Source organism: Protopterus annectens, chromosome 7.part0, assembly GCF_019279795.1.
Source record: "Protopterus annectens isolate FY-2018-M chromosome 7.part0, PAN1.0, whole genome shotgun sequence".
In the NCBI taxonomy this organism is placed as follows: Eukaryota; Metazoa; Chordata; order Ceratodontiformes; family Protopteridae; genus Protopterus; species Protopterus annectens.
In genome coordinates this window covers 854,255,481-854,281,166 of record NC_056739.1, presented here as the reverse complement: position 1 = coordinate 854,281,166, position 25,686 = coordinate 854,255,481, and the positions used below count along the sequence as shown (strand labels likewise).

Below are 25,686 nucleotides of genomic sequence, written 5' to 3'. Positions count from 1 at the left end.
TCTAGGAAGAAGTAAAAGCTGAAGAGTTCCCTTCCCCACTTTTGACTTGAGAAACTGAAAACACACTGGATATCCCAGCATTTGTAAACTAGCAGTAGCAGGAACTTCATTATTTATTTTCATCTTGGAAGGTCAAAGATCTTGCAATTAAACAAGTAAAAAAAAAACAAAGATAGAGGGAGTTTTATGAGGAGTGGCCATAGTGTACAGATCAATCATGAAGAAAAGTTTTTTGTTAGCAGATTTTCACCCTTTTCTGAAAAGTTGAGTAGCTTGGTAAGAAGATTCTGGCCAACTGTCACTCAAGGTGATGACATTAGAGGTGTGTTCCCTGATAAGGTCACTTTTTCATATGGTAGATTTTCTGATCTTAAGGAATTGCTTAACAAAGGGATGTTTAGCATAGATACCAATGCACAGGTGGGGTGTTTTTCTTGCCTGGGTTGTAAAGTTTGTCCTAAGATTAAGAGTTTAAATGGTACAAAGATCAATAATAGGATGTACAGAGCCACACAGAGGTTTACCTGCAGTTCAGGTGGGGTTGTATACATTATTGGTTGTGGTTGTCCTGTTGTAAAATGGTACATAGGACAAACAGAGACAGGTTTAAATGCACATCCTTGAACATTTGGGGGATATCAGAGACAGTAGATTGGATAGCCCAGTTGCCAACCATTTTTGCACCTATCATGATGGTTCAGATTCTACTTTATTTTTTGTATGTTAGGAAAACCTTTATGTCAACAGGCTGAAATGTTTACAAATAAGTTATTGGCTTTGGAAACTAAATTTATTGTCAATTTTAATACTTTGTATCCAATAGGTTTGAATTTAGAAGTAAATTTCAATGTGTAATTTTTGCATGGGAAGTGTTTTGGGAACAATAATGGAAATATGTCTTTGACTGTTATATTCCTTTGTTCAAAAGGGATATTTTCACTTTAATATGAATACGGTTTGATTGTGGTGTTGATTGATGTCCTACTATATAAGAAAGTTTTTTTCTGGTGTGTAATTTATCCCATGAAGGCATAAGCCGAGGTACTAGGAGACACCAGGAAAGGATTTTATGCAATTCTAAGAGGCTTCTTTGTTTTTTTTTTTTTTTGGCTTTGTGTTCCTGTTTTTGCTAGTTCGCTAGCTGGTGTTTTTCAGTTAAACAAGTCAGTCAACATCAAGTCATTCTAGACCAGTACCTTTATTTTTGCGTCAAGTTGCAGGGTTTTTTTTTAGGTTGATAGTCAGCTGATCTGAATAAAAAAAAAGACAGAAAATAAAGCATGCTTGAGGAGCAGTACTCATTAGTAGTTAAGATTTATATAGCTTACTTTTTGTATCAAGGCAGGGTCAATCAAATACCATTTGATAGGTAGACTAGGCAGTGTGTTTTGGGAACTGTTTGTGGAGGAATTTTTTCCCCCTGATATCCTGGCAGGGTCAACCAGAAATGTGGTAGGCAGTGCGTTTTAAGGGCTGTTTGTGGATGATTTTTTTTCTAATGAAGTATTATTGCTATTATTAAATTAGTCTTGTTAAGGCCAAGCCAGTTACTTTAGGTAGGTCATGAGCTTGGAGGCTGTTTCTGGCTGAATTGACTGGCCTGCTGTTTTGCTGTTGCAACTGTGGCTTTGCAGGACTAAGGCGTGTTTGGGTGAAATAAGATTGACTACAAGCTCTGAGCTGTGTTTTCTGTTTATATGAAAAAAAGTACATTAATGTAACTGTTATATTGTTTTCTTTTTTTTTTTTTAAACCTGACGGAATCAGACCAGATACTGTGGGTAGCTAGTGGGGATGGTGCTGTGCTTGAATGAAACGACTGGCCCTTTGACTGTTTACTGTTGTAATTCTGGCATTACAAGATTAATGTGCATTTTGTTAAAGCAAGCAAGCTGTCACACAAATTCTGATTATTGTTTCTGAACAGCAAAACTAAACTAAAGCGTGCATTACAATTATTGTTTTAATCCTGGTGGGGTGAAACCAGATAATTTATTTGGGTAGTTTGTGGATGAAATAATTGGCCTTGCTATTTTTTGTTGTAATTCTGGCTTTGCAGGACTAATACATATTTGGTCAGTGTTGAAGTTGCAGTATAGTCCCACCTTGTTGCAATTAGCAACATCCCTTTAGGCTGCCTGCTGCAGCCCCCCAGTTTAGTAGTGTGCTGTGTTTTATGTGTTGTTGTGAAGGTATGATGCTTACAGATAATGGGCTGATGTAAGAGGATCACTTCCATGTTTCTTAAATATTTACTTCTCTAGCAGGTTGTACTTCTAACTGGTAGCAGTAGTGAAAAGCCAGTGACGCCTAATGCAATCAGAATGGTCACAGATGGGATGAGAGTAGAACATTGAGCCATGTTACCAGAGGGTGGAGGACAGGGCTTGTATAGTATTTCCGGTTGGAGGGAGACTGCTATTAGTGTACCCTGAAGATTTATGGATGAAACATTTAGGGAGATGCTCCAAAATTTGTTTACAGTAGCTAGTTTAGCAGTAATTATTGTGGCTACCACCTGGCTGTAACTAGTGCTGGACTCAGCATAGCTGTAGACAGCTTGGATTCAATGTCCCTTTGCACCTTTTCTCATGAGAAGCAAAATAGTAGCACTAATCTCAACATAAGAAACTGCCACAAAATCACTGGTGATCTGCAGTCATATCCCAGATGTTGCAGAAGTATGTAGGCTTGTTGTGGCCTTCTCTTTGTAGATGGCCTGGATAGCAACCAGACCAGTCAGAAAATGAGTCTCTGCTCATTCTCTCATCAAGAAAGAAACATTAGCCCTAATCCCAAACTGGACTTTCCAGTGATCAGTCTGTAGGAAATAATGTCCCTCTACTTCTGTCACCAGGAGCAAAGCAGAAGCATTAGTCCCAAGATGATTGGAGTGCAGCCTCTTCATTGATTGGTATTCCCTCTCCCTGCAGGTGTTGCAGAATTTAAAAGCAAGATGGGGAAAATAGTTTAATATTCTAAGAATTGCAGTGTGATATGAAAGAAGTTAACTCGAGCTTTAGCAGGCTAAGCTTAATAACACTAATTTTAAAATAGCAACACTGTTTAGATGAGGGTGTGCACTCTGCATTCTGTCTCTGTGGAATACAGTAGGAATGCTAATAAGTATAAGCAACTTAAGGGGCACGGTGTCACAAAATAATAATTTTGTACTTACTGACAACAGCCAGTGAAAGAGGCGAGAAAGTGAGGGAATTATTTTGTCAAAATTAAAATAAGGAGTGGGTAACTAGAGAGAGTGAGTTTAAAAACACAACAGTGTGATTGGGTAGGGAAAAATCTATATTTTGTGACTTAAAAGAGAGACCAGGTTGGTTTCTTTCCTAGTTTATGTACTGTAAAACTGAATGTAGTTAAAATAGTACAATGAAAATACAGGAAAAAAGTATAAGGAAAAACAAAGTAACCTTTGCCTCACAACAGTCTATGGAAGAGCCTGATCTTGATGCCGTAAGTACCGTGTGATGGTACCCTTACCTAATATCTTTTGCCTGTAGAATTATCCACAAAATATCTTCTGATGTATTGCCAATGGTTAATGTGAACTTTTGGAGATAATTGCATCTATGCCTTCTGGATTATAGTGCTGCTGCATGCCTACTTACTGCTCAGGTGTACATTAATACATTAGTCACTGCTCTGCTCACCACATTGTGATATTCCTGCCTGCTGCTCAAGCACTCTTTATTTGACATTATTTTATTAAACTACTAAGGATTTATTGTCCTATGGCATCTGTGTCTGGTCTTCATTTTATCGTTAAAATATTGTACTGCATTGTGCAGGCCATGCATACACTTGGAAAGTGCTATGATTTATGTTGTTTAAACTCAGTATATGTATATGTGTTTTCAGTGTTTTGAGTTTGAGTTTTCAAGATTTTGAAGTTTCGGTGTTTTGGTCTCGGTGTTTTGGTCTCGGTGTTTTGGTCTCGGTGTTTTGAGCTTTCAGTGTTTTGAGCTTTCAGTGTTATGAAGTGAATCCATATATATATATATATATATATATATATATATATATATATATATATATATATATATATACACACACACACACACACACAACTTTATTGTGCACCATTTTATTATATTGCAGTACTTTTGCACAGTTTGCTTAGCTTCACTGTCCCTTTATATACAATATACAGCTCCACCTCCCTCCTGCATAGACCAAATATCATCAAATTCCATAGTACCACATAATGTATGCAACATGGTATATCTAGAGTAACCGTAGGTCCTCAGTCTATCCCTGCCCCATATATTGACAGCCTTCTAACTGTAGGTATCCCGAGGACGTTTTTAAACTGCAACATGCTTACTGGACAACCAGTTACTGTTACCACAGAATGAGTCCACATATTTGAGGTACAGTACAGTTGGAGGCAAACCTCTCACAGAAAATGATTATCAGTACCCATGCTAATACCACAGATGCACATTGCAAGATAGATATAAAACAATTCTTTGTTGAAATTTTTAAAAAATTACTTCCCAGATCCAAGTAGGCATGGTACTTTGACATGTGCACTGTAGCCAAAGTTTAGCAGTACACTGCCAACCATTCAATATCGCACACAGCTTCTTCCACCACCAGAGTGGTTTGGCCAAGTCTTTCAGGCTACAAGAGCAGTCCACTCATCATGGTACTGTACTTGTTATAGGTGACTCCATGTTTTCGCCTACTACTAAACCACTCACAATGCTGAGCAAAGATAGGGTAGTCATCAGCTGACTATTGGGTGTCTCAGTCCTGTACTTTTACCTGGGCACTCGGATCCATTCACTCCAGTTATGACTATGACATGGTCATTGTTCATGTGGGAATGAAAGACTAGCAGTGTACTGATCTCTCCCTTTAGACTATATGAAGAAGTTCTTGTTGGTGTTCTTTGAATATGTCTTTAAGTCTGGAAAGAAACTAGTGTTAAGCCATAGCCTACCATCACAGAAAGTGATGCCATAATATAATCAAAAGATGACTGACCAGTAGCCAGTTATCAAAGTCATTCTGTGTTGTGTGTGGTCAATGTATGTCAGCACGGAAGGAGATAAAGATAGTCTCATCTGTTCTGCCAAGGATGCCCTGTACTTCTCTCATCACAACGTATGCATACTGGCTAAGACTTTCTGTATCCCCATTATTGCCATTTTTAGGCAATGTCCATCTACTCCGGATGCAGACCTAGTAAATACAAATTCTAGTTTGGCAAATGTCAGTATACTACTGCTCATTGCTAGAAGTCTAAATAAGAAAATGCCCTCCTTTGAGGCCTTACTAACTCAGGAGTATGTGGATATTTGCATTTTCACTGAAATTTGGCTTCAGAAAAGTGACCTCAGTCTCTCCTTATTTGGCACCCTGCCTGCCACTCGTTAAGGCCCAAGAGTGTTAATATTGGAATGCTGGTGATTCGGTCTTTAACCAAAACACCATTACCTCTACACAAATTTAACATGGCAATAACCTCAAATTCCCTTCGTATCCCAAGATCAGTAATCAAAAACTGCCACCTCCAGGCCAGATACAGAACCCTGTCTATGACACCAGCAAATCCTAAAACTTGGTCTTTCTCCAGTAAGTCAAACAGTGCCTTTCTAGGGGGGACCTTAACTACCCTCCCATAAATTGGTGCACCTACACCATTGCAAATAAATTTGTTCATAGCTTCCTTAACTTTATCTGATCCATTGGTATTTGCAACAGTATCATCTTCCCTTCCCACCCCCTTTAGAGAGGACAGTATACCCTATATTGTCCTCATAAACACAGACCCTGTCTTCTCACTCAGTGTCATACCCTCACTAATCTGATCAGACCATTGCAGTGTGTCAGTCACTATATGGTCCCAGTGCTGGCCTGTGACCAGCGCAGCCATCCTTAGTGACTCCTGCAAGACCACTTTCCTGCACTTGATGATTTTATGATGTTTCAACAATTCCTCCGCCATTCTCTTACTCTGTAGAAAATGCCTCCACATATACCCAAAGTTTATTTTCCTATTTCTTGTCTTGTATTGTTTATGTTCCTGTTCACCACAAATACAGTACCAAGTTTAGAGACAAGCTCCTCTGGTGGCACTCATAAAAAATGTACAATAAAAGGAAAAAGCTCATATCCCTGAAGAAGAGGATAGAAACTTGGCATATTATGATCAACCTCAGAAGGGTTAACAAAAACTTGGGATTAAGATGAAAACTACTATTCAGCCTGTCCCTCATTCACAAGTAGGAAAGGGATTTTACTGTAGAATGTTTCTGGGACTTGAAAGGAGAGCACTTGGAAACTTATTCTGGATCTCTCCTCACTCAACACCATTCTCAAGGTTCCTTCTGTTTGGATACTTACTCTTCAAACCCAGTTTCCTTTTTTAATACCCCAGATTTATCTGGTGTCCTTGGATCTAAAGGATGCTTACCTTCATATTCCTGTTAACCTTTTCTTCAGGAAGTTTTTACATTTCTCTTTCTTCCACTCATTTTCAGTTCTTTGCTTTGCCCTTTGGCCTCTCTACTGCCCCAAGGATATTCACAAAATGCCTAGCTCGCATGATTGCCTTTTGCAGGCTCCAAGGTATTCAGATTTTTCCTTATCTAGATGACCTGTTGCTTCAGACAACTTCTATAGGTTGCGTGTTACAGCATCTGAAGTTCACCATATCTTTCCTCCAGAAGTCTTTCTTAAGTGGATGTAGATAGGATGATGTGAAAATTCCTCAGAGCTCAGGTCCAGATGGGAGTCATCTCAACTGCATCCCCTATTGGATCTATGAGTCTTCCAGCCACAACTCACACAGTGCTGTCTCCTTCTCTGATCTGTTTTTTTTTTTTTTTCGGAGCACCAGGATCTGGCAGCTGTCAGAGTTCCAGAGTCAGATCTGAAGAGAATTACCTCCTTGACCAGTTCTGCTCCTCTTTCATTGGATTAGAATGGGCCTTGGAGCCGAAGCATTGGCATTGGATCAGTGAGGCCAGGATTGACGCTGATGTTATTGGATCCATACCTGTCCCTTGGAGCCTTGGCGCTGGACAGCTCGGGTCCAGTTCCCTCTTCCAGGTACAGATCCAGTTGGAGTCATGGTACACACATTCTGGAAGTTTCAGATGTGGTGCAAGTAGCCACAGCTTCTCTGGGTCTGTTTGCCTTCAGGGTTGTGGAAATGGCTTTTTCTTTTTCCAGAGATCTAGTCTCTCATCTCTGAGATCCACCTCCTATTCCCTTTTCAGTTCTGAGCAATGAGTCCATCAGGCCTGTTGCACATTGACAGCCAGTTCCACATAGTTTCCAGTCAGTCCCCATAGAGAAACTCCCCGTCTTCTATTACCTCCCCTGATCATTCCTCCAAAGAGATGCATCAGATGTATGTGTAGGAGGAAACGCACATATTCTCAGTTGGAATCTCTCACTGAGGATACTGATTTTGAGGAAGGAGAAGGGACCCCAGGCCACTAGCTGATGATGTATCCTTTGGAGACATGTTAGAGATCCTTAAAAAGGTGGTTGGCCCTCGATAATCCTTCTCGGGAGGAGCCATTATTTTTGGAGACTTTTGGTTCTGGCCCATCTATGTCTTGGGTGAACCCCACTTGCAGATGAGCTTATTGATCTGGTCTCTCGCTGGACATAGAAAGAGCCAGAATCTGTTGGGCCAGTATCATGTTGGCCTAACAAATTCCTAGCCACTCCAAAAAAAACTGGAGCAATGGAGTCCCAGTCGATGCTGTGGTGGTGGCAACAGAACACAGCTCTTCTGTCCACCCACCAGAGAGTCTAGGGCACTGGACAGATTCAGAAAGTAACTCTCTGCCTCGGTGACATTCTCCTTGCGGTCCCTTAAATATCTGGTACACTTTACAAAGCTATACAGAGATTTGACCAAAGAACTTTCAAATTCTCTCTCTCTCTGAGTCCACGTCTGCAGAGGATTTTAAAAGATCATCTCAGCTGGCCACTCTTTTATCAATTTCCAGTGTGTTCATGAGGTTGATGTCTCCTGCAGCTGAAGGATCCTCACGGGTAGCCGGTTTAGGCATTGCCATAAGGAGACATGCCTGGATGCAGCTATGTGATTTTATGGAGCCTTTCAAAGTGTCTCTTATCAATGCTACCTCTGATGGAACACCTTTACTTGGTCTGTCTGTTAAAGAAACTTTTACCCACAGCGAACAAGGAAAGACCCTGTCTGCCATGGGAATTGATTTTTCTACTCATTTATGAACCCTTTCTAGAAATCAGAGAGGTGGTTAAGAAAATGTGGTTTTGTAAGTCTTGGGGACCTTTCCAAGATCTGCGCTGAGACAACTCCTTCAGAGTCAGAGGAGGCAGTTCTAATGCTAGACACCACCCTCAAGGCAGAGGTGGCCCATGAAATCAGGGTTTCCATGATTCATTTCCAGATAAGGCGCATCAGCACTCCTGAAGTGCTGCCCAGCCCACCCACCTCTGGAGGCAGTTGGGGGATGATTGTTCTTGTACCCAGACACCTGCTGCTGAAAATAATAGTCAAAGGTTACCTCATACCTTTTTCAAAGCTCCTAGTCTACAAAAGATAGCTTTTCAACATTCCACCCAGTCAGAGGAAGGCAGCAGCACAAGAAATTAAAAAGCTGCTAGACAAAAGAGTCATCCAGGAGGTGCCCAAAAAGACAGGGGTCCTGAAAACAGTTTTGAATCTAAGCAAACTAAACCAATATGTGAAAAAGTGAAAGCTTCCAAATGGTCATGGTCCATTCCTTCTGCCATTTCTTTGCAAGGACGATTGGATGTGCTCCATAAACCTTCAGGATATGTACTATTACATCAAAATAAACAAGCACTCCCAAAGATATTTATGCTTTCGGCTGGGAGTCTGTCATTCCCTATTAAGAACCCTGCCCTTTGGACTCACCACAGCCCCAGGGTACTCACCAAATGTGTGGCAGTAGTTGCAGCTCACTTGCGATTAAAAGGATTCCGAGTGTTTCCATACCTAGACGTCTGGCTCCTCACGGTCCGCAGTATGCATTGCTTCAACAATCCAGGAATTATTTTCTCCAGATTTGCCACTCATTGGGAATATCAGTCAGGTACATCAAGCCAAATCTGATACCAGTACAGAGCCTAGAGTTTGTCACACATCTGAACACGGTAATGCAAATTGCTTCTCTACCTACTCATTGCATGGACACAGTCAGGTTTCAAGTTCATCAAATTCTTTCACATCTGTCTCCTCCAGCCAGATTCATTCTTCAACCGTTAGGGTCTATGACAGCAGTGATAATCCTACTTCCTTCAGCACCTTACTGTTTGTGTTTTCTTCGTGGACTCTAGCTGTTTTATGGTCTATTCTTTGACAGCCCCTACCATTTCCAGTCAAACTTGCACAGGTTTACAAAAAAAAACATCCATTGTTAGATCCATTCGGATATTAACTTAAGTCAACCCTTTGTTTTGCCATCCAAAATGGCCATGGTGACTATGGGCACCTCACAATTGGGGTGGAGGAGCATTACTTGGGAAAGATGGTCCAAGGTGCGTGGTCCCCCCAAAGAAGAGACCAGTTCATATATCAATTTCTTGGAGATGACAGCAGTCCTATTATCGTTGCAGGCATTTCACGATGCTGTTCCTCTAGGGACTATTGCAATTCAGATGGACAGCATGTCTGTAGTCTGGTACATCAACAGACAAAGTGAAACCCAATCTTACTCTGCCGGGAAGCTATGAAAGTGTGGCAGTGGGCGATCTCCACAAACCACTTTCTATCTACAATACACATTCTGGAGAAGACTAACATGTTAGCTGACAAACTCAGCAGGTCTATTCTGAAGTCTTATGAGTGGTCTCCCAAACAATCACTGGTGGAGGAAATTTTCCATAGCTGGGACCACCCCTGCTATGATCTCTGTGTCCCCTCACAGCAAGAAGTGCAGCAGGTAGTTTGCCCTGATCCCCCCTCAGGTGAAGTCACTGAGGGCTGCTGTAGTACATGTTTGGGCATCCAATGTCCTTTACGCTTATCCCCCACTTCCCTTGATACCCAAATTTCTACAGAAAGCAGTTTGGTTGAAGAGCTCAGTCATCCTCATTGCCCCCTCCTGCCCTCAACAGCTGTGGTTCCCCTTCCTCTGGTCTCATCTTCTCTATCCTCCCTGAATACTGAACCCAACTCCACATCCCCTCAGGGATGAGTCATCCCAATATCCCAGCCCTCAGTCTTAACCGCATGGTTTCTTATAGTAGCCAGACAGCCCAGGCTTTTTTCCCCAGTATGTACCAAGTCAAAGTAAACTTTATTGTCATACAGATCAACACAGAGGAAAACGTGCATGTCACTGCACGAAATTTCGATACTCGGGCTTGTACCATAAGAATTATAGTTTACAGAAGGAAGATTAATAATCATTTAAAAATATTGAAAATAGAAATCAAAAGAAGATACTAAAAATAAATACAATAAAAAATAGATAAAAATTTGAAAGTTTTTACAGCAGAAACCAAAACAATACAACAGGAACAGACTTAGTAGAGATATAAGAATATATAACAAACAGTACTATAAAGAAAGAGGCACACGTAAAAATTTATTATAAAAAAATATATTTTTATTTATTTATAAACCATTCTGTTATCCTTGCAAAAATACTTCTCCCAGAAGGTTTACAAGAGGAAATGGAAAAGATTTTCTCTTTGGTCATTAAGAACTAATGTTTGCCCTTTTACTGCCCCTGTCTCTGCTGTTCTTTATTTTCTGGCTGCTCTATTCAAAGACAGAGCTAGTTTTTCTATGGTTAAACTACAGTCTGCAGCCATTTCAAATTTTCATACAGGAAGATAATTTTTATTTGGCCTCTTCCAAATTATGTAAAGCTTTCTTGAAAGGCACCTTTTTCCTTAGACCCCCAGTAAAGCATCCTTCACCTCCCTGGGACTTGACTGTAGTTCTACAAGGTCCGACTTAGAAACCCTTTGAACCTAACCTTCAGCAAAAAAAAAAAAAAAAAGTCCGACTAAAAAAGAGTTAAAATTCCTGTCATCAAAAACTCCATTCAGATTTTTCCACAAAGATAGGATAACTTTATGGACAAGCCCTTATTTTTAATGTAAAGTGGCTTCTGAATCTAATATTAACTAATCTAGTCATGTATTCGTCTTCTTTCCAAATTTTTCAAACAAAAGAGAATACATGCTACATTTCTAGATGTGTACAGAGAATTACGTTTTTATTTACATAAGCTAAAAAAAAAATTAGGAAAATCAGACCAGCTGTTTGCATCTTTCTCAAGAAAATTGACTGGGTCATCCAGTATCTAAAGTTACATTGGCTAAATGGATAACTAATTTCCTTTCTTGGATTTATTCACAACAAGGCAGTTTTCTACCAGTACTGCCTAAAGCCATTCAACTAGATCCATGGCTAATTCATCTGCTTTTTGGTCAAGAACTTCTAATTTGTGCAACACCCACACAATCCAGTGTTCATACATTTGTTACTCATTACAAATTGGACCTAATTTCCAGAAGCAGGAGCTGCCTTTGGTCAGGGGTTCTCCGTAATACCCTTCCATGAGGGCCACTCAAGATTTTGAGTAGCTGGGGGCTCTGTCACATTCGTTGAGGAAGAATAGAAAGGACAAGATCAGATAGGAAAGTTATGTACTTACCATAACTAGGCACCTGTGTTGTCCATTTTCATCCTTCCTCAACTCACCCCCCCCCCTCCCCATCATTCATCCTTCTTCCTATATCTTCTGGAGGAACCTGTTGAATTTTTTATTGGAACTCATAGTTCTGGGTTTCAGCGCTGGTATTTGAGCTGTCCCTTTCTTTAACTAATTTATGGCGATCTTACGGCACCAGACTCTATCTGAGATATTGAGGATGGACTAGGGCATTATGGGTAGAGGGAGGAACTCAAGAGTTGGAGCCAAAGACTGAAGTATGCAGCTGAGTCGGATCTGTACCATTTGTTGAGGAAGAAAGAAAATGGACAACACAGATGCCTAGTTATGGCGAGTAAATAACTTTAATTTTTCTATCTCAGTATTAAATTTTTGGCACTTTAGAGTTCTGAGTCAAAAACATGAACATCTGATAGGTATGATCCGATGAGCCCCAGGAAATACTCAATCTGATGTTGTCAGTGTTTGATCATTCTTGATGAATGGGACTCTATTCTGATCCTTGGAACTGGCTCGGCCATTATACAGCTCGCGCAAGCCAAAAAAACTCTTGGCCTAAGACTCTACCCACAGTACCCCTCTCTCCATTACCTCAAATCTCATTTGCCACTCTGTCAGCAAGACGCATCAGCCATTGCTGTCATTTAAGTCTTAAAAATTTCCTTATTTCCTGTATCTTTGGTCTTTATTTTTATATATGTGTGTATATATATATATATATATATATATATATATATATATATATATATATATGTATATATATAATGTATGTATGCATTTATCAATGGATTCTATAATTTTTTACAGCTGTGTATGTGTTTGACTTCTGTTCTCTACTTCGTATCTCTGTTAATCTTCATTAATATTGTTGGTAACCCCTCTCCCCCTTTCTTACCTTTTGAGGTAATTCTTAGTACCATCATTGGTACTTCCTTTTCTCTTCTTTCTGTAGTACCCTTGGATATTTTCTCTACTACTATCATTGGTGCAGCTCCTCCTATCCTTGTGTGCATGCGTGTGTGTGTGTGTGTGTGTGTGTGTGTGTGTGTGTGTGTGTGTGTGTGTGAGTGCATGCGTGCATTTGTGTTTTGGTGTGTTTAAGTTGTTTAAACTGTTTGTTAAAATGGGGGAAAAACAAAAAGGCACTTCAGTATTTAAACAGTGCCAAGACTGTAGAAGAATGATGCCCAATTCTGATGGGCATCATTCTTGTGTTTATTGCCTGGGAGCTAATCATTTCAACCAAGGCTGTGACATCTGCCAGGCTTTTAGTAACCGGGCCTTGGTCAAGCATAGGAATAAGCTCATTTTGAAGGGCTCGTTGAAAACTGGTTTCATTGAAGCATTGTCCAAGTCTGACTCCCCTCCTAAGTCAGATCCTATCAAAAAGAAGAGTCATTCAGTACCTGTGTCACTTTTGGCACCAGTGGCTCAAAAACATAAGACTATGGTACTGACGGCCTCACAGAACCGAAAGCAAAGGTACCAAAGTTGCAGCTTCAAGAATCCTTGGCACCGACATGTTTAGTTTCTGTCTCGGTGTTGACTTCTCCTATGGTGCCTCAGCAGGCACATCCCACCCCCTTGGTGCTGAAACCAGACCCACATATTCCGCCCAGGATGAGGTATTCACCTTCCATAGACCTTTTTCCTGGCCATTTGCCCACTCCCTTCCTGGAACAAACAGAGTTACCTTCAGGTTTTTCAGTTCGATCCTACAGGAGACTCTCTGAAGTAGACGTCGTGAGATTGGTGGATCAGCTGTTGGCAGCCAGAGGTATTCCTGTCCTTTCTCAGGCCCCTTTCCCTTTTGGAGTTGGGGTATCTTCTCCAAGGATTCCTACACTGTCTCCTTCTCTGACTTCAACCAGAACTTTGGAGCCCAGCACTTCGATCCCCCCAGTACCAGCTGCCTCGGTGTCATTAGGTATTCCTTCCTCTACACTGGATGTTGCTCTGACTTCTTCGGTTCCCTCCTCGGAACCAACAGATTCTCGGGGCCGAGACTCTGCTGCTGGTTCTGAGAGTCTTGGATCAGCCCCTGTTTGTTATGCTGAGCTGATCTTGGCTCTTGGGACTTTGGTTGTGGGTCTTTCCTCTGAGGGCGGACTCTCTGAGCAAGGTTTTGACCACTGTTCTGAGGTGGTCTTTCTCAGTTCCGGGCTCCCACTCCTCTTTGGGGGCCTTGCCTTCCAGGTTATGGAGAGAGTTTTAGCCTCTGCAGGCTCTCAGATGGTTCATCCTGTATCGGAGTGTCATACTGCCATATTTTCTGGTCCAGAGCTGACACCAATCCCCACAAAAGTACAGCGAGCACTGAAGCATCATTACCCCTGCACAGGGTCTATCCCTCTTCTTAGGAGTCTTCCTCAGAAATCCCCACTAATGACCCCCTCCCATAAGACGACGTGCAAAAAGAGGCACTTAGATTCCCCGGAAGAATCTGGCAACGAGGACACAGATTTCAATGAAGGGGAAGGTTCCCTCGGTCACCCCCAAAGATGTCTCCTTTGGAGACATCCTAGAGATCTTCAAGCAGAGAGGTAATTGGAAACACCAAGATCCGACCACAGAGGAATCCAGGTACTTGCAAGCATTCGGTGCTCAACCTTCTACTTCTTGGGTGACCCCACCTACTGACAATCTTAGTAAGCTGATCACGCAATGGGCTTAGAAGGTCCCTGATTCAACAGAGCCTATTCCCCAGAGACCAGACAAAATTCTTTCTCCACTGGAGGACCACCAATATTGAGCCAAGGGTTTAGCAGTAGATGCCTTGGTGGTGGCGGCTGCCACCATGAAGGAACTTGCTGATGAGTGTCATGCTGTACATCCTCCTAACCAGGAGTCTAGGATGATGTACAGGTTTGGAAAGTGGGTCCATGCTTCATCGACTTTCTCACTCAGGTCTTTGAACTTTGTGGAACATTTTACTAGACTCCAGAGAGATCTGATTAAGGAGTTATCGAAGACTCTTGCTGGAGCTGTGTCTAAAGAGGTGTAAGATAAGGTTGCCTCTCAGCTAGCCACCCTGCAGTCTATATCGAACTCGTCCATGCAGCTTATTGCACATGCAGCTGAAAGCATGACAAGGGCAGTGGGTTCTTGCTTTGCCATAAGACAGCATGCCTGGATGCACTTGTGTGAATTTATACATCCCTTCAAGCCTTCCTTCGTCAATTCTCCTTTTGATGGATCATCTTTGTTCAGCCCCAAGGTGAGGGACACACTATAGCCAGGTGTGAAAAGGATGGAAAGACCCTGTCTGCTCTGGTTTCTACTCCTTAGCAATCCTACTCCAGGAATCAGAGGAGTGGAAAGATGTGGTTCAAAAAGTCCCAGGGGCCTTTCCAGGACGCACATGGTGGCAGCTCTCCACAGGGCAGAAGGAAGAGGTCGACCATGAGGCAGAGGTGCCCCGCAAAACCAGGGTTCCACAGATTCTTTCTCTGGACAATCCTACCAGTGCTCCTGAAAAGAGGCCTTATTGCTTACCTCTGGAAGCAGTCAGGGAGAAACTCTCACTGCACCTGACACCTGGCTACAAATAACCTCCGGTACTTTGGGTACAGAGAGTCCTCACCAGAGGCGATCATATTCCCTTTACCCTTCTTCCGAGATCTTTGAAAAAAATCCCCAATGTTCCACGCAATCAGAGGGATCAAGCAGCCATAGAGGTTTAAAAGCTGCTAGAAAGCAGACTCATCTGAAAAGTCCCACCAGACCAGATAGGATCCTGATTTTACTCTGGGCTCCTTTTAGTGCCAAGGAAGACTGGGAACTGGAGGCCAATATTGGACCTCAGCCTTCAGAACAACTTTGTTCAGCAGACAAAATTCTAGATGGTCACAGTTTAGTCTATTCTCTCCTTTCTAGGGGAAACTGATTGGATGTGCTGTGTAGACCTTCAAAACACGTATTACCACATAAAGATGGACAAGTCCTCAAAAAGGTTTCTCCACTTTCGGCTAGAGGCCAGTCTTTGCCAGTTCAGAGCGCTGCCCTTTGGCCTCATCACAGCCCTCAGGGTGTTCACCAAATGCATGGCAGCAGTCACGGCTCACGTGAGATTACACGGATTCTGGCTGTTTTCTTATCTAGACGACTGGCTCCTCACCTCCCCTACTAGGCATCTACTGCTGCAAGCCACAGACTTCATCACACACTTGTTCAGTGCCATGGGCGTAACAGTCAAGTATGAAAAGTCACAGCTGTCTTCCACTCAGGACCTAGAATTCATAGGAGCCTGCCTCAACACAGTTTCATGTATAGTGTCCCTACCATTTCACAGGCTCCAAAACATAAGGTTCCAAGTACAGCTCATTTTGGTAAAAAACAGAGCCCACTCTACTCCTTCTCCAAGCCCTAGGCTCTATCACGATGGCCATCATCTTAGTCCCCTTGGCGAGATTTCACATGAGGATACTTCAGTAGCTTCTGGCCTCACAATGGTCCATTTTTTTCTCATCCGATTCACCTGATCTTAATAACAGGATGTTGCAGAAAGGATCTGTTCTGGTAGATGCAGTCAAAGGAAATCCTAATGGGGCTGTACCTTTGTTCCCCTGCAATCCAAGGCCATAGTGACCATGGACCCCTCCCAGATTGGGGGGGGGGCATTGTCTGGGAAGAACAGTCCAAGACACTTGGTCTCCACAAGAGGCCAACTTGCACATCGGTGTCCTGGAAATGAGAGCAGTGCTCCTAGCATTGCAAGCCTTTCAGTCTGCTCTTCCTCTGGGAACAGTTGCGATCCAGTCAGACAACATGCCAGTGATATGGTATCTCAACAAACAAGGGGGAACCAATACTACTCCCTTTGCCGGGAAGCTCTGAGTGTGGCAATGAGCGATATCTTCCAGCCGCTTTCTTGTGGCAACACATATCCTGGGAGAGTTCCATCATGATAGCGGACAAGCTGAGCAGATAAATTCTACTGCCTCATGAGTGGTCTCTCCATCCCAAAGTGGCGAAAGGAGGCCAATCTTGCTGTGACCTCTTTGCCTCCCCAACAAACAACAAGCGCAGCAGCTACTTTGCCTTTATTCCCCTTTAGGGGGAGTCCCAGAGAAACACTCTCCTCCTCAGTTGGCCCTCGGGTCTTCTTTATGCCTTTCCCCCATTTCCTCTCATTCCCCTCTTCCTAAAGAAGGCCTAAAGGTTGCAAAGCAAGGCAATTCTCATTGCTTCCTTCTGGCCCAGGCAAATTTGTTTTCCCTTTCTATGACCTTACTTGATTCACCAGCTGTGGATTCTGGACCCAGTTCCAGACCTGCTCTCTCACCCGCAGGGATTGGTGCACCCCAGTGTGCACTGTCTCAAGCTCACAGCTTGATTCCTCCAATTCCGATAATTGCCAGGCAATATAATATAACTTCCCCAGTACAAAAGATTCTTCTGGCCTCCCATAGGCTTTCCACCATGAGACTCTACTCCAGTAAATGGAAGAGATTTTTGGGCTTCTGAAAATAATTTAAATCCATTTTTGGCACCTGTTGAAATTTTTGCCATTTTTAGCCACTCTGTTTGACCAAGAAGCTTCAGCTTCCACTATTAGAGTCCAGTCAGCAGCCATTTTCTAATTTTCCCAATGGCTTTGATGGTCATCCTCTAATTTCCTATCGCCTGTTCAAGGATTTTCTCAAAGGTGCTTTACGACTAAAATCCTCCATTCAAAGATCTCATAGCTATGTGGGATCTCACCTTGATTTTGCAATCCTTAGTGCCAGCCCCCGTTGAACCACCAACTACTTGCCATCTTAAATTCCTTTACTGAAAAACTCTTTTTCTAGTAGCCATCACTTCCACCAGAAGAGTCTCTGAGATCCATGCAGTATGTACAAACCCCCCTATATCATCTTTCATAAAGACAGGGTGTCATTGAAAACTAACCCTTCTTTCCTTCCTAAGGTGGTCTCTGAATCCAATATTAATCAAACTATTGAATTACCAATTTTCTTCCCCAAGTTTTCCAACAAAGGTGAATATTGCTTACACTTATTTGGCGTGCATAGGCAATTGCCTTTTTACTTGAACAAGACTAAAGAATCCAGGAAATCAGATCCGTTGTTCATTTTCTTTTCTGGTCCAACGATTAGACAAGCTGTATCAAAAGTGACATTATCAAAATGGCTGAGAAATTGTGTTACCTTTATTTATATACATAACAACCATAAGTTAACTGCATCTGTTAAAACGCATTCAACCAAATCAGTTGCCACATCAGTAGTTTTTCATTCAAAAGCTTCTATGGATGAAATTTGTGCAGCTGCAACTTGGGCTACGCTTCATAACTTTATCACTCATTACAAAGTGGATTTGATCTTAAGGGGAAGAGCATCCTTTGGCTGTATGGTTCTCAGGAATATCCTTCCATAAGGCCACCCAGAAACTAAAGTAGCTGGGGACTCCTTCCCATTCGTCAAGAATGAATGAAGATTGACAATATCAGATAAAGATGTTATGTACTCACCATAACATTCCATCTGTTCATAGGTTCATAGGTTTATACTAGGCTATCTGCCCTAAGGCATTTATAAGCCTAGCCCAAATTATTGTGGCTTACGCCACCCCTTATATGAAAAAATACTGTGCCCATTAGTTTGTTGTGCCTCTGTCCAGCAGTGACACAGAGTTGATTCCTGGGGTAAACCTACGATCTCCCATCCACAGGTCTAGATTTCTCTTGAACAGAGTCAGCGAGGTGCTCTGCCTCACATGGACCGGGATTTTATTCCACAGCATAGGGAGTCTCTGAGTGATAAATCTATCCCTCCAGCACGTCCTATTTATATCCGTGCTAAGGTTTAAGTCGCTTGCTCTAGTGGTTTTGGTGGACTTGGATTTTTTGAGGTGGAGCATGTCGATTAATTCTGGGTTGGACATGGCCTTGTATGTCAGGCACATGTCACCTCTGAGCAGACGGTATGCGACTGAATAGAGCTGGAGTTTCTTCAATCTGGCAGCATATGACAGATTTTGGAGTCCCTTTATCCTTTTGGTGAGGAACTTTTGGGGTCTCTCCAATTGCTGCAGATGTCGGGTGAGATACATCCCGAATGGGGCATTGTACTCTATCATTGGTCTGATAAGTGAAGAGTACAGGGGAACAATGACCTCACTAGATCTGGATGTGAATCCCTTCATGATCAGGTGGGCAATGTAGAAGGTCTTTCTAACCACTTTAGCAATGTGAGTGTCAAAAGAAAGGCCACTGTCAACCTTCTATCGTCGTTCATTCTTGACATCCCACCCTCCTTCCCCCTCCTGCAGAGTTCTGGGGGGATCAAGCTCTTGTCCTGGGTTGTCATAGAGTTTTTACCTTGGACATTGATTCTACTTACAATTACTGTGTATACTCTTGCTGTTTTCTGCAAACTGTATGTGAGGTAAAGGAGAGGGGGCATTGTGGGTAGAGTCTTAGCTCGAGAGTTTTTTGGCTGGTGGGAGCTGTACAACAGCTGAGCTGGTTCTGAGGATCAGAACAGAGTCCCATTTATCAAGAATAAATGAAGATCGACAACACAGATAGAACATTACGGTGAGTACATAACTTCTTTTTCTCTCACAAAAAAAATGAAATACTTTCTAAGCTGGCTTATCTGAGACAGGCACTGTCTTTAGTTGGCGGATTCTGTTTCTTTTTTTTTCTCTCTACAGTGTCATTCACACCTCTGTAGGAACATTTCCATGTAAGGTCCCATATTTTTATACTAAAACGTACAAGTAGAGGAGCATGATAAAATGAAGTATGGGCTAAAGCATTCTGTTATGGCAGCTAAGGATATGTAGGAAGGGACTAAACATAAGATGATACAAAGACTAAAAACTGGAAGCTCTGTTTCCTGGATAAGTATAGCAAAATACAAGCAGTGAAAATGTTTTTATTCTCTTTAGTTTTATATACAGGTTAGGCTTATCTTTATCAACCAGAGAAGCTGTAGATAGCAATTAATAGAGTTGAAAGATTTTAGATAGGAAAGGAAGAGGGCAAGAGTCAAGTGTCAAATTAATCCTTCCAATAGAACAATGTAGTCTGAGATTACCTGATTTGAAGGGCTGTTTCAGAGCTACACAGCTATGGCTCTTGTACATAGCACAAGATGAAAGCTATAATTCCAAAGAGGAAATGGATGATGATGAAATAGGGAGGGGGTGCTCAAGAAATAAGGAGAGACTTGGATTTTGGATGCAGACCCTTAAGGAGAATAATAATAATCGTATAGAATATCATATTCATAAAGCAGCAGAAAGTCTTAAGAATTAAGCCAGCACAGGTATGGAGAAAGGAGATTCTGTCAGTAGGGATCACGGCAATTAGGGGTACAGAGAGTAGGCAAGAGGGGAATGGAATTTACTTCAGAAAACTGGCAAAGGAACGTTGGGAGCAAATAATTAGAGGTGGAAAGGTAATAGAATGGGAAGAGGCCAAAAATTCATTTGGACTGCAGGCTAGAGATTGCCTTCCCCAATCAGAGTATAGGCAAAGAGAAAGGAGTAGGGGGTCCTAAGTAAACGAACAGCACTGTTGGAGTATTTAGCAGAATCTAGAACAAAAGCTGGTGTTAGAAAGGGGATAATTAGCTGTGCATATGAAACATTGCATGGTAATTATAGGAATCGATCAGATGAGTTTAGAAAGTATTGGGAAGAGAGAATTGGATAAGAAGTGCGCAAAGAAATAATGGGGTTATATATGTATGTCTCCCAACTATGCAACAAAGTCGAGAAGACTGCTTGGAAGTATTTATATAGGTATTTTTATACCCCAAGCAGAGAATTTTTCCTCCAGTAGATAGCAGATGGAGGTGTGATAGGAAAGAAAAAAAGATAATTGAGAACATATTTTGGGGGAGTGTAATGAGTTGCCAGACTTTAAATTCCTGCAGACTACTGTCAGAAATACTGGGTGAGCAAATTGGTGTAACTAAGAAAATTATTTTTGAGCTGTGACAGAGAATTTGAATTTCTTAGAGATAATAAGGCCTTGCTGAGTTTAATTTTGGTGCCTGCCAAAAAGTAGTTACTAGAAAATAGAAATCAAAGTCTATACCAACCATACTAGAAATAGTGAATATAGTAAAAGAGATAAAAGAACTGGAAGTAGGATCTTTAGAAGTGGGTACGAACAAATTATATAGCACATTCAGGATAATGTTTTAGAGGAGGAATGAGGTTTAAGGGAAGGCAGGAGTTGAATGAGCGATGTAATGATCGAGTGACAATGACTGTATAGAACATTTGTGATTTATGTTTGCAACTGAAAATATGTCAATATGATTTGTTTTCATTTGTATAAATGTGTGATTGTGAATGTCATAAATGATAATTCAGTAAAGATGTTTAAAAAAAGACAAAAATGTACTAGTAGTGGTGAAGATTCACGTCTGTAAGATTTTCTTCTGGGCAGACTGGTTCAGGCTTTATGTCCATATTACACACTAGGACCAAAACAAATTATGCTTTTGTAACAACAGACTATTTTAATCACACCTTTTCTGGTTTTCACGTATAAGCTTATTTTTGATAAATATCTTAATTGTTTTAGTCTGTTGTGCCAAGCTTGTTTGTGTGAATTTGAAAGTGTGAAATTGGATCTTGAAAGACAGATTAGTTATTGAGTGTAGGTAGAGTCAGTAGCTTTCAGTTTTTTTTTTTTTATTACAAATGCAGTGTCTCTAAATATGAAGGTAAATTATGTTTGCAGTTCATTCCGTCTTTCCACTTCAGTCTTAACCAGAAAAAAATGTTTTTTAACACCTAGGTTTCACATATGTGGCCCAGTTTTGTGATAAAATTCTACATTACTTATATTTCATCATCTTAATGCAGGCACATCACTGTAATGTGATGAGATTCTCATGTGTTTGCACATAATTCTTTCATTTAGGGTATTTCTTTTTTCTGATTCTTTGTATTTCCCTACAGGAATACAGGAAGAAGCACAAAGATGCAAAACGAAAAGTTAAATCAAGACTGTAAAACAATGGAATATTACTGGCAGCACCCTGATTACCATTTCAGCACGAAGGAAGGGGCTCAGTGAATTAAATTTTGTCAAATGCACACTTGTAATTGGAAGTCATGCTTTTCTATGTATCTAATGAAAATAATCTGTTGCTTCATATTGTAAGCTACAGGATAATGAAATGTTTGACAAATATTTCTAAATTACAAACTCATTTTATACTGAAAGCAACAATTAATGTATTTTAATGGTAAAAATACATAAATAAATCTATTTTTTGTGAATTATATATTTAGCATTACAGTAAATATCCTTGGATGATGAAAGGACAAGGTGGCATTTGAGGTCTTTCATTCTGATTCAGCTATGCAAAAATTAATGTGAATATGAAACTGTTTCCATAGAAGAAAATGTGAAAATGGATGCTCAAAAGTGGTCTTTTTTCAGCACACACACAATGGTTAATGGTTCTAAGTGTGTAAGCTTGTTTTTTTAATCAAAATATGATTTGCTTTCAGTTGAATTTTGTTGGTGCTTCTCTCAGAAATCCATGTACAGTTTAAACAGAATATTATTTCCTTTGAAGTATCTTTTGTTGGTTTTATTACTAATGATTAGTGTCCAAATGGTTAAACCACAGTTGATCAAGCTTTTAGTGGTTGAAGAGTAGTGAATTGAAAGTTATCTCAAACTTGCTCCATTTCCATACCTATGGTAAAGCACATCCAGCTGATGAGCACAAGCTTGAGTATAGGACAACCTCCAGTGCAGGAACCATGGTAGAGCCTATCCTAGAGATTACAACAGATTTATTTTGTTTCATTTGGCTGCTTTTCGGTGAAGAAGTGTTTAATCATTTGATATATACTCTGTTCGTCATACTACTACTGCAGCATTGAAAACATCAATTGTTGGTTACAGTCAGTAAACATATATTCCCACTTGTAGAACTTGTACTGCTGTTGTGTATTAGAATATCCTGATCTTGTCAGGTTATTATTCCATATTCTTTTTGGTTCCAAAGAAAAACAAGGATCTCAGGCACATTTTGGACCCAAGTTAACTCAACCAGTACATGGAAAAAGACCTGCTTCATGATGGTCACATTGCAAGCAACCTTGCCTTGACTACAGGCAAATGAGTGGATGTGCCCAGTCGTTCTCCAGAAAGCTTATCTCCACATCAGGATAGCAAGAGTATATATAAAGTTTCTGCATTTCTCCCTGGGAGCCAGTCACTTTCATTTTAGAGCCTAGCCTTTCGGGTGTTCACCAAGTGCATGGCCGTGGTAGCAATGAACCTGAGGCTGCTCGGGGTCAAGGTTTTTCCATGTCTAGATGACTGGATTCTCACTGCCACCTTGAGAGAATCTCTTATCAAGTCCAGGGGCTACATAGTCCAACTTTGCTTGTCCTTGAGGAATTTCAGTCATTTACAAGTAGTTACAGCTACCGCAGACAGTCTGTTCAGTTCATGTGATTCCACCTGAATACTTGGTCCTGTGACATTTCTCTCTCCAGAACAAGTCCAGTTATTAAGGTTTGCATTTGGAGCCTTCTGCAGCAACACTTATGCAAATTCTAGGGCTCATGGCCTCTGCTGTTGTGATGGTGCACATAGCCTGATTCCACATGAGTGGCTACTGAGAGTGTAATGGTCACACCAGGATGACTCGCTGTCATTACTCATCTGACTCTCAAATTTCTGCAGATGTCTGCCTCAGTGGTCAGGGACATTCCTGCTGCTGTTGCAGGGGAGGCCCTTTCTTTTGCCGTTTGGGTAGGGGGGCAAATTATCATGAGAGAATGGTCCAAGGCATATGTTCAGATCAGGATGCCAGTCTTCACATCAGTGTCCTGAAAATGAGGACAGTCCTATTGTTGCAGTAACTGCAGGACTGCTTGCCCCCAAGGGTGATCTCCATTCAGACAGACTACATTACATCAACCAACAGGGAGTAATCAGATCTTAGCCCTTATGTCAGGAAACCTTGAGAGTATTGCAGTGGATGAACACTTTGCATCCTTTCTTGACAGCAATGCACATTCTCAGGAAGATTTAACTGTCTCTCAGTGGTGTCTCATTCCTCACGTGAACAAATCTTTCACCACTGGGGCTATCCTTGCCATAATCTTTTTGCTGATCCCAAAGGATAGTCTCTCCGGCACCTCCAGGTTCCCTTCACCTGGATCTGCTCAACCTCAAACTGCGTGGTTTCTCCTGTTCCAGTAATGGCAAGAGTCCCTTCATCTCAAGTGGTAGTTTATATTCTTTCCACCTCGGAAAGATTTTTCTCGTAGTGTTTAGAAGAACAAATGGTCACATTCTGCTGCCTTGACACTTGCTCAGGGTATAAATCTCTTCTATGTATCCATTCCTCAAGACCTTCTCTTTCTTTCACAGTTTTCTTCAGTGTTCAGCTATTGAGGTGCAACTAGGCCCTATCTCTAATTTTTTACCAAAACATTGATTCCCATTTGTTAGCTTCTCATAGATCATAGAAGGCCTTTCTTAGTTGTACTTTCCCACTTTATCCACTAATCAGGGAAACGGTCCATCCTTGGAATCCCTAAGAAAGGAACCCTTGTAACCAGTGTCTAGCACTACCTTAACATTCTTGTTGTGGAAAATTTCCGAGTTGCATGCAGTATTAGCACAACATTGTTTCTTTTTTCCACAAAGACAGTCTCTCTTTCTCTATACACTGATCATTTTTTTTCTTCCCAAAGTGATGTTCAAATGTAGCCTAAACCAACCCACAGATGTACTGCTGTTCTTTCCCAAGCATTCCAACAAGAATATTTGCTTCACACCTTGGACATACACAAACAATTGAGGCTCTGTCTTCATAGAAGAAAGTGTGTCAGCAAGAACTCCTAACTGTTCATGTCCTCTGTGCCTAATAGTTTGGGTTTGAAGGTCTTCAAGATTTGTCCAGATGGATTTTAGATTGCCATTAATTTACATCTCCAGCAATCGTCCTGTAGCACTTAGACCAAAAGCTTATTCTACAGGGTCGGTGACCACATCCGCCATGTTTTTCAGGAATTCTTCTGTGGATGAGATTTGTGCAGCTGCTGCTTGGGCTTCTTTGCAAATCTTTGCTAAGCATTATAAGCAGGACATGATTTAGATCTGGCTCAGTGTCTGTCTTCCCTTCCTGCAAGAGAATCCACCATGGGGCTTCCTTGTGGTGGCTCTTTCATTTCATGAGGTGGGAGAGGCCTTCCACCGTGGTCTGGGAAAAGTGGACACCCTGTCCAGGAGAAGTCAGCCAAATGGAGCTACATCTGGCACTTCTTGTCTTGAAGATTCAAGACAAGTAGTTGAGACCAGAGTGGTATGGTACATAAACAGGGTAGCATATGGCATTACCTCCTTTGTAGAGTGTTGATTTATGTTTGACAGTGGGCCATTAACAGATAGCTATAACTATACTATCTATTAACTATACTATTTACTTCATAGGACAGGGGATTGTGTATGTGAACTTTTGAGTCTCAGCTTCAGTTTTGTCTTCCAGCAGAGGATTCTGGAATTTTTTCAGGTCTCCTGTTAGTGGGGAACCATTGAACCTGACCTGTTTGTCAGCCAGTAGACTGTTGACCTGCCACTTTTTTACTTTGATCAGCAGGACAAATGGGAGTTGAGGACAGATGTATCCTGTCTTAATTTTTGGGGGCAGGAATTCCTGTATAGCCTTCCCCATAATTCTTCATTTAGTCTTTAAAAAAAAAAGCAAAGAAGAAAGGCAAGCACTCATTGTTATCACTCTATGTAGGCAATAAGAATAAAGTTGTAATTCCAGTCTGTCAGTTCCATGGATGTGCAGAAAGCTATTTAAGATCCCTCTTGGGTGGGTCAACAATGAACTCCCATCACAGGACTTTGCTTTAACTTTTACTTTACCTTAGTAGATAGTGTTCAAAAAGCTGGAGGAGAAGGCTAAAGCTTTCTAGTTAATGAAGCAAGATCCTACTCCCTACTGCCTGGGTACTCCAGGTATTAACCCACCAAACAATGGGATACTTGTATTAA

General features: G+C 41.3%; 1 protein-coding gene across 2 annotated transcripts in view; it reads left to right on the top strand.

Moving 5' to 3' along the window:
• Positions 1-21,937, top strand: part of NOL8 (nucleolar protein 8) — a 1,174,909-nt gene extending 1,152,972 nt beyond the window's left edge. For both annotated transcript variants that reach the window (XM_044077406.1, XM_044077405.1), the window contains exon 17: positions 21,609-21,937. In XM_044077406.1, the coding sequence (XP_043933341.1) occupies positions 21,609-21,662 (54 nt within the window). In that variant the 3' untranslated portion in view covers positions 21,663-21,937. The remainder of the gene's footprint in view (positions 1-21,608) is intronic.
• Positions 21,938-25,686: the final 3,749 nt, after the last annotated feature.